Source organism: Nilaparvata lugens, chromosome 8, assembly GCF_014356525.2.
Source record: "Nilaparvata lugens isolate BPH chromosome 8, ASM1435652v1, whole genome shotgun sequence".
NCBI lineage: Eukaryota > Metazoa > Arthropoda > Insecta > Hemiptera > Delphacidae > Nilaparvata > Nilaparvata lugens.
The window spans coordinates 47811409-47823852 of record NC_052511.1 but is presented as its reverse complement, the minus strand read 5'-3'; the positions used below and the strand labels follow the sequence as shown (position 1 = coordinate 47823852).

At 33.0% G+C, this 12444-nt stretch overlaps 1 protein-coding gene across 1 annotated transcript in view; it reads left to right on the top strand.

The window, feature by feature from the left end:
- The first annotated feature begins 4297 nt into the window (after positions 1-4297).
- LOC111057914 (ribonuclease Z, mitochondrial-like) overlaps positions 4298-12444 on the top strand; it is a 44690-nt gene continuing 36543 nt past the window's right edge. Inside the window, exons 1-3 of the mRNA XM_039435170.1 lie at positions 4298-4873; positions 6122-6308; positions 10933-11126. Of these exons, the coding sequence (XP_039291104.1) occupies positions 4608-4873; positions 6122-6308; positions 10933-11126 (647 nt within the window). The 5' untranslated portion in view covers positions 4298-4607. The remainder of the gene's footprint in view (positions 4874-6121; positions 6309-10932; positions 11127-12444) is intronic.

Genomic DNA, 12444 nt, shown 5'->3' with positions numbered 1-12444 from the left:
AAAAATCGTGCATAAAATGTTTGTTGATTTTGTATTTTCAAGTTGATTGTTGTAATATTATTCATTTATCCATTTCATTTTATAACAAACATACTCAGTGGAAGAAAAAACAGGCATAGCCTGAAAATAATATTGGTTGATCATTAAAATCACTTCTTTGGTGTTATTACAAATATGGATTGATGACATGTGTGAATATCACCTTAGGAATCATTTTTCCTATAATTTTGTCTACTGATATGTTGGATTCGAGTCTTCCTTCTTCAATAATATTCAATTTATTTCATTCAAATAACTATTTATTTACAAGAATATGTAGTGGAAGAAAAAACATAATCAAATATCAATTGCAAAAAAGCAAAGTTGAATAATTTGAACATTTTATCAGTGTCTTTCTCTGTATGAATTTAGTAGCTTCTAAATTTTGTACATCAATGTATGTTGAGTTTCCATTAATTCAGTTTAAATTGAACCATTGAAAATAATCATTGTTGATAGATTGATATTCTTTGTATTTCGGACATTGATGTTATAATTCTATGATTTAATATTTTTCTAGTTACGTGATTTTTCTTGCCTCAACATCTCATTATCTTGTGAAACCAGATTTCCAATTTTCTTGAGTCTTGAATCCTTGACTCATGTTAAAAAATAAAAATGATCAAAAATATAAAATTGATTATAATATAAATCATCAATATAAAAATGATTGATGATCATAATTAAATTGATGAATACTAGATATGGATGAATTTTAATTATGGTTTTACGCATTGTGAAGTATATATTTATTATTTATATTGATTTTATTTTATTTCTATATTTTAAGTATATATATATGAATTTCATTTATATTTATGCGGTACTGTATTAAGTTAATGCAATGTTATTGTACAGTAGATTCTGTTGAAGTCTATGATGATAAGAGCAAATATTTTTTTATTATTTTAAGTAATTGGCCTAAATTCTTTGTAAAATCCCAATCTTATTTGATTGTTTAGTAGATTGCTTCTGTATAAATTACGATTGTAACTATTGTACGATTATAAATATTGTTAGAGAGCACTAAATTATTGATTTGCATCCCTGGATTCAATCTTATTTCTAGATATAAATGTCAAAAAAGGAACAAGTTCTAAATTGTGTGTATGTGTGAGTTGAATGGGTCACATATTTATTGGGTTGTTAAGATGTTTTTTTAATAACTGATTATTGATGTTTTCTGAATTATTTACAGTTATTATTGAAGTGCGATTGAATGAATAAGCAATAACTTTTTAATTCTTTTTTTCAATGTGGCTGATGAACAATACTAAACAGCTAAGTTTTATTGTTGATAATTTATTTAGATGATAGATTATTAAAAATTATGAATATTGAATGGGTGACTAGATGTTTTATATGTTATTGTGGTATAACAAATCAACGTGTCTGTGTAATATTATTCATTTATCCATTTCATTTTATAACAAACATAATCGTGGAAGAAAAAACAGGCATAGCCTGAAATAGTTATTTTCCTACAGTTACGTTGAAAAGTGGCCATTGCTGCACTGATTACAGAACGCAAAGAATCACTTTTCCGCTCTAGTGCGGGAAAAATTTTTCTGCACTCCAGATTTGCAACATGGCAACGCAAAATACTTAGTAGGTTATATGGAGCAACAGTGCAGCAAAATCAAAATGAAGTTGATAACAGTGACTGCTGTGGCTGCTATAGTGAGCAGAGGTGCAACCAAGCACAACGCGCAAATTATTAATTAGATATTATAACCAAGGACAACGAGGACTGGGATTTTAGGATTAAGGTTTTTATCAATAATAAAATTCACAGAAAAACATTTGATGGATTTCAGGCAATTTTACCCATAATTACCCACTTTTCATATTCAATGGTAACTGTAGGAAAAACTAAATGTGAAATACGTGCGCAAAGTTCCTCTGCTGCACTCAAGAAACCATTCCGCCCTCGCCTACGGCTCGGGCGTAAACGTTTCTTTCGGTGCAGCAAACTGTCACTTTGCGCACTAGTTGCACAAATATTATTGGTTGATCATTAAAATCACTTCTTTGGTGTTATTAAAAATATGGATTGATGACATGTGTGTATATCACCTATCATTTTTCCTATAATTTTGTCTACTGATATGTTGGATTCGAGTCTTCCTTCTTCAATAATATTCAATTTATTTCATTCAAATAACTATTTATTTACAAGAATACGTAGTGGAAGAAAAAACATAATCAAATATCAATTTCAAATAAGCAAAGTTGAATAATTTGATCAGTGTCTTTCTCTGTATAATTTTAGTAGCTTCTAAACTTTGTACATCAATGTATGTTGAGTTTCCATTAATTCAGTTTAAATATTGAACCATTAAAAATAATCATTGTTGATAGATTGATATTCTTTGTATTTTGGACAATGATGTTATAATTCTATAATTTCACATATTTTTTCTAGTTTAATTTGTGATTTTTCTTGCCTCAACATCTCATTATCTTGTGAAACCAGATACCCAATTTTCCTGAGTCTTGAATCCTTGACTCATGATAAAAGATAAAAATGATCAAAAATATAAAATTGATTATAATATAAATCATCAATATAAAAATGTTTGATGATCATAATTAAATTGATGAATACTAGATATGGATGAATTTTAATTATGGTTTTACGCATTGTGAAGTATATATTATTATTTATATTGATTTTATTTTATTTCTATATTTTAAGTATATTATATGAATTTCATTTATATTTATGAGGCACTGTATTAAGTTAATGCAATGTTATTGTACAGTAGATTCTGTTGAAGTCTATGATGATAAGAGCAAATATTTTTTTATTATTTTAAGTAATTGGCCTAAATTCTTTGTAAAATCCCAATATTATTTGATTGTTAAGTAGATTGCTTTTGTATAAATTACGATTGTAACTATTGTACGATTATAAATATTGTTAGAGAGCACTAAATTATTGATTTGCATCCCTGGATTCAATCTTATTTCTAGATATAAATGTCAAAAAAGGAACAAGTTCTAAATTGTGTGTATGTGTAAGTTGAATGGGTCACATATTTATTGGGTTGTTAAGATGTTTTTTTAATAACTGATTATTGATGTTTTCTGAATTATTTACAGTTATTATTGAAGTGCGATTGAATGAATAAGCAATAACTTTTTAATTCTTTTTTTCAATGTGGCTGATGAACAATACTAAACAGCTAAGTTTTATTGTTGATAATTTATTTAGATGATAGATTATTAAAAATTATGAATATTGAATGGGTGACTAGATGTTTTATATGTTATTGTGGTATAACAAATCAACGTGTCTGTGTTATATTAATGATTTATAATGTTTATCAAATTTCATAATATTGTATAAAACAGATTTTTATACGCTATCACCGAAAATGTATCTAGAGTTGAATACGTGTTTTCAGTTCAGCTTATATTCAACGTTTCTATTTAATATGTTTGAACAATAAATTGATGTTTAATGAGTCTTTATTTTGTGTGAATTAATTCCATCACCATTCTTTGATGTTACTTGTTTCATTTAATAGCAAAGCCACGTTTTCACCAGAGTTGTCAACTAAGTTTTCAACAAATTGCAGCAATTTGTTGCCAATTTCTTGGAGAGCACATCAACTTCTTGTTGTTAAATTTTGGAAATCCCTGTTTTCAACAAAATGTTTGTTTATCACTCGGGTGTGGGAAACACTAAAGAAAGTTGCCAACAAAATGTTCCCCCATCTACAAGTCCCCGCCGGCTACGCTCCCTTGATTTATTTGTTGACAACTTTTGTGCAAACCCAGCTTGAAAGTTTTCTCCATTACTTGCTTTATATTTAGTGCCCTCGCGTAGTCAGGATTTTGTAGAGGGGAAACATTTTATTGTTGGCTACTTTTTCTGTGTTTCCACTAAGTGGGAATCAACAATTTGTTTCGAAACAGGGATTCCAAAGTTTGACAAAATGTTGCTGTGCTTCTCTAAAAAAATGAGAAATTATTATTGTTGAAATTTGTTTAAAATCTCTGTTGACAACTTTTGAAATTAACCGCCCCACCACAAGTAGAATCTCTGTCGAGATGTTCCCCTTGATAAAATTCTTGAATAACTTGTCAAATTGCAGATATTCCTCAGAAATTATACCTGAATTAATTTTAAAATAAAGTAGTTACAATATTCCTCCATTTGAATCATTTTCAAATAAAATTTTGGTGATGAGATTCAGAAGGCAGTTACAATCTCCTTTTTAACAAGATTCAGAAGGCAGTGACAAAATGTGAGGTTATGCTCGTTCCAGGTGTCTTATCAAAATCATCTGTTGCAACTTCTGTTCACGTTGCGTTTTAGTATAAAATAATTATCATAGATTTTTTTTTTGTACATCAACAAAGCTGATTTCGCGTAGATCTTGATTCTTTTGATAACTTCCATCACATGAGTCCTAGATTCCATTCGGTAATGTAAATAAAATTACAATGTAGAACATAACCACACACATCATGCTTACATCCCTACATACACACAGTTTTTACATATAACTCACAATAACACAGTATTTTAATATGAAATTAATTATTGTTCTACCCAGATGACAGTAATTGGGGTCTGGTCAACAACACTTCTTTGTATCAACAACAATGTGAGAGTGAGTCAGGTTCGTTGTAAACATAACCTTTTAGACTTGGTTCGCACAATGCCGAAACTACAAACTCATGCGGCCGCTCTCAAAAAGCAGCGACAGAAAATTAAGGAAAAATCAGCTAAATATATACCGGGGACTGTGAATCTTCAAGTCTTGGGGAGTGGGGCATATGGAGCACCAAGATCGCTTTATATGTTTACTGATCAATCTAGGTAAGTATTCTCCTATTTTCAAGTTTTACTGAGGTTTTTTACTGGTATTCTTCAAATTTTATTTAAAATAGCCTTCAAATCAAGTGGATGATGGATCTTCTCTACCATAGAAACAATGTCGATTTGTGCAATATGGTGTAATCCTTTCAAGTATCAAAAGATAATCATTCAAGTTAGACTACTACTATTATAGTAAGGTCTAGGTTTTAATTGCAGTGAAGAAAGATAGGATAACGGCATTGCCGATTCTCTGCCTTGCCACTGTCTTCTATAGAGGATAGCTAAAACTTGTAAGTTTTATCTGATGTAATAGCCTATTAACTGTTCATCCTTGTTCAAATAGTTCAATAATATTTTATTCGTCAAGATGATATATTTTTCAAAGATTACCTAAATGATACATTTTCATAAATTATATAAAATGTTTTCCTAATTTTTCAAGTTTATTCCTACATTGTTGAAAAACAATCTGGCAAAGTTGCAGAGCTAGAAAAGGATAGTACTATCTGCTTTGTGGAATGTTAAACAAGGATAGCAACACCAATGCTAATCAAATACCGTACTGCCATTCATTATCTTTCATTTATTATTTTACAAAGGCGACTTTCTAGAAGTATTTTAAGCCTAGGTGATGATGATGGGATGAATGATAATACAATGAAGGTAGAGTTATGAATGAATAACAATTATAGGTTATGCTATATACACTTGAATTGATTTGAGTCCAATTTTCAGTCCAGAAATAAATAAACTAGAAATTTTGAATTTTATTTGATTAAAAACCGAATGATTACATTCAATAAACTCTCAGAACTTGAGAATATTGAGTTAGGCTATTGATAAAAATTTTCAACCAGAAATAAAACACAAGCCATTATAACGTGTACCTCACTATAGTATATGGCAATTCAATAATATTTTCAGTTAATACTATCATAGAAAAACAATAGTGTAAGTAGATATCCCATGGTATAGGGAATTTATGTCGCAACTTTTACTGTTATCTCAAGCCGATTACTGTCGATTATTGTCAATTTTTACTGTTTTGTTGGAACGATAGTGTATGAACGGCACAATTTGAGAGACTACCAGCATCACACAGCTGCATAGGAAAGAACTACGTGAACTATTGGCTTGGGATAACAGTAAAAGTTGCGACATAAACGCCCTATACCATGGGATATCTACTTATGCTATCGTTTCTCTATGATACTATTCAAATTTTAATATTCAATTCTATTTTTTCAGATATCTGTTCAACTGCGGTGAAGGATCGCAAAGATTGGCACATGAGCATAAAATGAAATTGGCGAAATTGGAGCATATTTTCTTCACCTACAACTCATGGAGTAATATCGGTGGACTTCCGGGAATGTCTCTTACTATACAGGACGTTGGTATACCAGAAATCACGTTGCATGGACCGCATGGAATTGTGAGTAAAAAGTGTAAAATTTGAAAACACATTTTGTAGGACAGTTGTTCAGTTATATCCATTGCTTTCAAAGAATTAGGCTCAACTCCCACTTACGCGACTCAGGTCGAGAAGAGACTCGACTGTAGTCTAGAGCATGTGTTTTCAAATGGTGAATTCGCGGAGACTAGAATCGACTGGTCTGAGTGTCACCATTTGAAAACACATGCTCTCGACTACAGTCGAGTCTCTTCTCGACCTGAGTCGCGTAAGTTTGAGTTGAGCCTTAATGGTCCATTCTGCAATACTTTTTTTTGATTAAACAGTTTTGTGTTTATCACAGTAATTCAACAACTATTGTAGTGTGAAACTGGAAAAAATAATTCACTTGAACTTCATTCCATAATAAATATAAATCTCAGTACAGTTTTAAATAATTTTGTCAAAACATATTTTGGACATTAATGCCATGGTGTGGCGCACTCACACAACTTTCCTTGCCGTTATGAAAATCTATCACCTGACGCTAGTGTTCCCGCGCATCTCAAGTCTACTATTCAAAGATTTGAGCCAGCTGGTGACAGGACTATAACGCTGGAGACACACGAAGTCTGCTATCTCTCCATAGTGAATGATTTAATAGAATGAACAGTTGCCAACAGTTTGCAATCGAAAAAATAACATTTTCTCGAATTTCGAGCTTTTTTTAATTTTAGGTGAAAATGTTACTGAACATTAATTGTAGAGATTCTCATGCTCGATCTTTTCCACTCAAAATTTTTTGTTTAAATTGTATCTGAAGCCTGATAATAATTGGGAATCTGAAATCAAACTCTGCATAGATGGGGCGGAGCTCCCGAAATTTTTACAGATATGGGACTTGTGGCAGTTGATAGAGCTTAACAATGACTATTTTAGGTATGAATTTGATCAAAATCGTTGGAGTCGTTTTCGAGAAAATTGCGAAAAACCCTGTTTTTGACAACATTTTAGCCGCCATCTTGGATTGCATTTGATCGAAATTGTTCGTGTCGGATCCTTATAGGGGAAGAACCTTAAGTTCCAAATTTCAAGTCATTCCGTTAATTGGGAGATGAGATATCGTGTACACAGACGCACATACACTCACACACACACACACCACACACACACACACACCACACACACACACACACACACACACACACACACACACACACAACACACACACACACACACACACACCACACACACACACACCACACACACACACACACAACACACACACACACAACACACACACACACACACACACCACACACACACACACACACACACACACGCACGCACATACACGCACATACAGACCAATACCCAAAAACCACTTTTTTGGACTCAGGGGACCTCGAAACGTATAGAAATTTGGAAATTGGGGTACCTTAATTTTTTTCGGAAAGCAATACTTTCCTTACCTATGGTAATAGGGCAAGGAATGTAAAATGTCTTTAATGTCCGAAACATGCTGTGACAATATAATTTAAAAGGGTACTGAGATTTATATTTTTATTTATATTAAAAGTAGACCTAAAGAAAAACCAATTCATACCATAATGTAGGCCTATACTTGATAAGACTAGACATGTTTTTTTTTTGTTTTGTGAAGTAGTGTCTACAATTTATAATATCTTGAAGATATTTGCCACTTCTAAGCTAGAATTATGGAAGGGTTTTTGATTCATCTTGAAAAGCTTGCGAATATGCAATTCAAAGCTGACTGAGAAATGTCTTCTTCCAGACTTTTCCGTGATATTAATCACGATTAAAATTTAGGACTTTCTATCAACTGCGTCAATTCTTCCCTGTAAATATTCTTCGTGTAATGTATTTCTCTTTTCTCAATAGTAGGCTGGAATACGGAATCTCATGTTATGCATCTACCTTCATGTCTCATTTAAAAATCTTATAGTCCTACAAAAATCAATTGTTAGAATAATGTTTGGAGCTAATAGACGAACGCATACTTTCCCAATATTCAGGTTTTTTGGAATTCTACCTTTCAGATACATGTATGTACTGAAAGTTTTATCTTTGTTTTATAAAATGAGTGGGGATAGGAATCAAATGGGGAATCTTGAACAAAATCAGCAGATAACTAGGCAAACTACAAGGATGCTAATCAGACTCCCCAAACCAAACAGCACTACCTTCCAGAGATGCTTTTTATTCCTTGGACCTAAATTCTTTAATATTCTCCCAGATGAGATTAGAAAGCTACAGAATCTCAAGAAATTCCTAAAACAAACGAAGAGTTGGCTATGGCTTCATCCACCATTAGAAGTAGAAGACTTATTCAAAGTAGTAAGCTGAGAAACACATGGTGCTAATATCTAATACATTATTGAATATGAATTGCAGTGTAGTATGGCCTTTTTACTGTAGTTACTTCTGTATCCTTCAAAGTTTAACCTTTGCTTTGTGTTATGTCTCATCTTTTATTTTTCATTTTTCCCTCTCTTGTCATGAATTATGTTGAAAAAAATTATACTGGTGATTCTTCCTCCCATTTTTTTCGCAGTTTGAACTACATTTCATAATATAAGTATATTTAAAGAGAGGAAATGCTACAATATCAATAAAATTACTTGATGATGGTGATTGAATGTGTGTGTGTGTTTGTGTGTGTGTGTGTGTGTGTGTGTGTAGGCTTTTTTCTCCTCCTATAACCGATTAAACCTCAACTCCTGCTCACGGACAAGTGCTTCATGAAGCACTTTGTGAGCAGTTATTGTTCACATTAATATTATATTATAATATATTATTATATTATATACTATTACTTACAATCTATTATTAAATTTTAGATGGATTATTGTTGTATTTGTCAAGCTAGACTCTATTTGGTTTCTGTATATGTATTTATGAGTGTGAATAAATTTGAATTTGAATTAAAAAAAATTGAAAATTTGAATTTAACTCTTAATTATGTGCAACTGGGCGACTGGGCCTCAGTATTGAAAGAATGAGAAGTAATGATACTATTCATGAGGAATACTAACAGATTAAATTGAATCCCATTACAGTTAGTTACCTTTTCCTATTGAAAACGAACCCCAAGTTGAACTTGGCGTGACCCCCGGTGCGAACCCACTGGTTGACGAAGACAGCCATATCCTTGCCGGTGACTGTGAATATGGCCCTGGCGAATACATTGGTGCTGATCAGCAACTGAGACCACAGACCAGTCGACCCCTTTTATATCTCTTAATTCTTTCTTTTCTATTTTTTCTCCTCCTCCTCCACCTCCTCCGTGGACTTCACTGTATCATATTTAACTTCTTCTGCTTCTACGCCTTCTCTTTCTCCTTTTTACGTTCATCCTCTCTTTTCCGTTTTTCTCCTTCCACTTCATCCTAACGCTCAATATCTTCTTCTTGTTACTTTCCTTGCCCTATTACCATAGGTAAGGAAAGTATTGCTTTCCCAAATAATTGAGGTACCCTTATTTCAAGTTTACTATACGTTTCAAGGTCCCCTGAGTCCAAAAACATGTTTTTTGGGTGTTGGTCTGTGTGTGTGGGTGTGTGGTTGTCTGAGAACACGATAACTCCATTCCTAATCAACCGATTGACTTGAAATTTTAAACTTAAGGTCCTTATACCATGAGGATCTGACAGTAAGAAATTCAATAAAATTGAATTCAAAATGGCGGAAAAAATGGCGGATAATATTTACTAAAAAACCTTGTTTTTCACGGTTTTCTCGAAAACGGCTCTAACGATTTTCTTCAAATTTATACGTAGATAGCAGCTATTCATAAGCCCTATCAACTGACATGAGCCTCATTTCTGGGAAAATTGCAGGAGCTCCGTAATATTCTTGAGAAAAATGGAAGATAATTACTATAAAAACATGTTTTTCACGTTTTTCTCGAAAATGACTTGACCGATTCTTTTCAAATTCATAACCTGTATAGTTATTTATCAGCTCTATTAACTGGCATGAGTCTCCTCCCTGGGAAACTAACAGGGGGTCCACCCCATCCCTGAGAAATTTACTTTGTAACCTCCTTCTCGTGCGTGAGGTAGGTAGGTAGAGCAGCTTATTCAAAAGAACACATGTCGATATTTTATTTGTAGAACAGCTGTTTTGAAAACTTTTAAAAAATCCTCAAATTTCATAATTCAAACAAAGGAAAATGTACTCTGAAACAATAACAATAGTATAATCATAGTTTTAATTATTTAGCCACCAATCGGCATATTGTTATTCCCCTAAATTATCCTCATTAATGAGGCTCATAGATCAATGAGAAAGGAAAGTTGTTTGAGTGTACCACACCAGATTTTTCTCCTTGTGACGTTCATCCTCTCTTTTCCGTTTTTCTCCTTCCACTTCATCCTAACGCTCAATATCTTCTTCTTGTGTTTATTTGTTTCCATCTTATTTTACTTCTTTCATCTCATGTCACTCTTTTCTGAACCGTTTAGCCTACTTACTGAAAAAATAGAATAGTGATGAATAATAATAATATTTCAAATGTTATGACAATTCATCACTTTGAATTTGAGTAATATTCTACACTTTAATTAATATCTGTTTTATTTGTGTTTGAATCCATCAATGTTATACTATCTTCAACAAATTCTGTGTGTTTTCTGTATAACAGGACGACATATTCAAAGCAGCCAAACGGTTCATAGTGCTGAATCACTTGAAGATCAACACGTCCAACTATAAAGAGGTGGACCACTTCGAAGATAACGTGATGAAAGTAACTTACGTGCCGTTAGATATCGGTGAAACCACAACAAATCGACGATCTGAAGCCGTCTCTTTGGATAGAGCCAGCGCGAAACAAAGGTAATCTGTTCTTTAATTCTTCCGTTCATTTATTTGTTCAATCAGTGATAAAAAATCAGCAGGTCAAGGTTAGGGTAACCGTCCACTGGAACCGTATTCAACCGATCTGTTCGGCCGTTGGATCGGACGAATCTGCCGGCCGTCAATTTGGCCGAACACGGTCGTCCATTGGAATAGTTTTCGTCAGTCTAGTTGAGTAGTTGGCTGGTTGCCAGAAAGTGAAGTGGCAAGCTAGTTAGTAGGGAAAGTCATTCTTCTGTGTGTGTGTTTACTCACAAACATAATAGAAAATATTTATAAAACAGAACAAGTTCAAAAAACAAAAGCAGACAAGACTGTGAAATAATTTTGAGGTTAGGATGATGTTGTCTCAGCTCGACTTCGGATTAAGATTAAGATTCTTTATTTCGCATCCAATTTACAACAACAGAACAGCGCACAAAACTAAAAAAAGATAGCAAATAAGAATAATAAAACAATACAACTTTTCAACCGAATAAATATGAAATTTGCTGATAATACTAATTGTATTAATTCTCATTATGGGATGATGAAATGTAATCTAGCACAGCTACTCTGTTTTACAAAAATACACCATAATTAATGCACAAAATAAAATACTGCATGCAAAGACCTTCACGTTCGCATTGCAGGAGCATCACTGAACAGAACTAAAGGACAGTTCAAAACAAGCAAAACTTAACTTAATAAATAATAATGACAATAGATAAAATATATTAAAGTTGAGAAAAGAAATACAATAAAAAATAATAAGAACTAAAAAATACAAAAAAATAATCTATCCTGAATATAATTCAAAGAACAAAAGTACTGATAAAAATCGAGGTAGTCAGGCCAAGTTAACCAATAGTTTAAATACAACAATAATATAAACAGATTAAAATATCGGACTGATAGAGCCGGAAAATCCCATTCAATTCGGATCGAAAACTTGATCGGCCGGAGACGGCCGTGAACGGACGTATGAACCGGTTGCAATGGACGAGCATCTATAGCTTTCTTTGTTGGGGGATCGTTCGGACGAGTTCGGTAGTTTTCGGCTGATCCGTCCACCTAAGGTGGGCCGTCCACTAGAGAACCGTTTTCGTCCGAACTAGCATCGGCCGTACGCGACAGAACTCGTCCGAACGATCCCCCAACAAACAAAGCTATAGAATCTCGTCCATTGCAACCAGTTCATACGGCAGATCAATTTTTCGATCCGAATTGAATGGGATTTTCCGGCTCTATCCGGCCGAACAAACTAGTCGAGCTGAGGCAACAAAGTGTTCCTAACCTAAAATGGTTTCACAGTCTT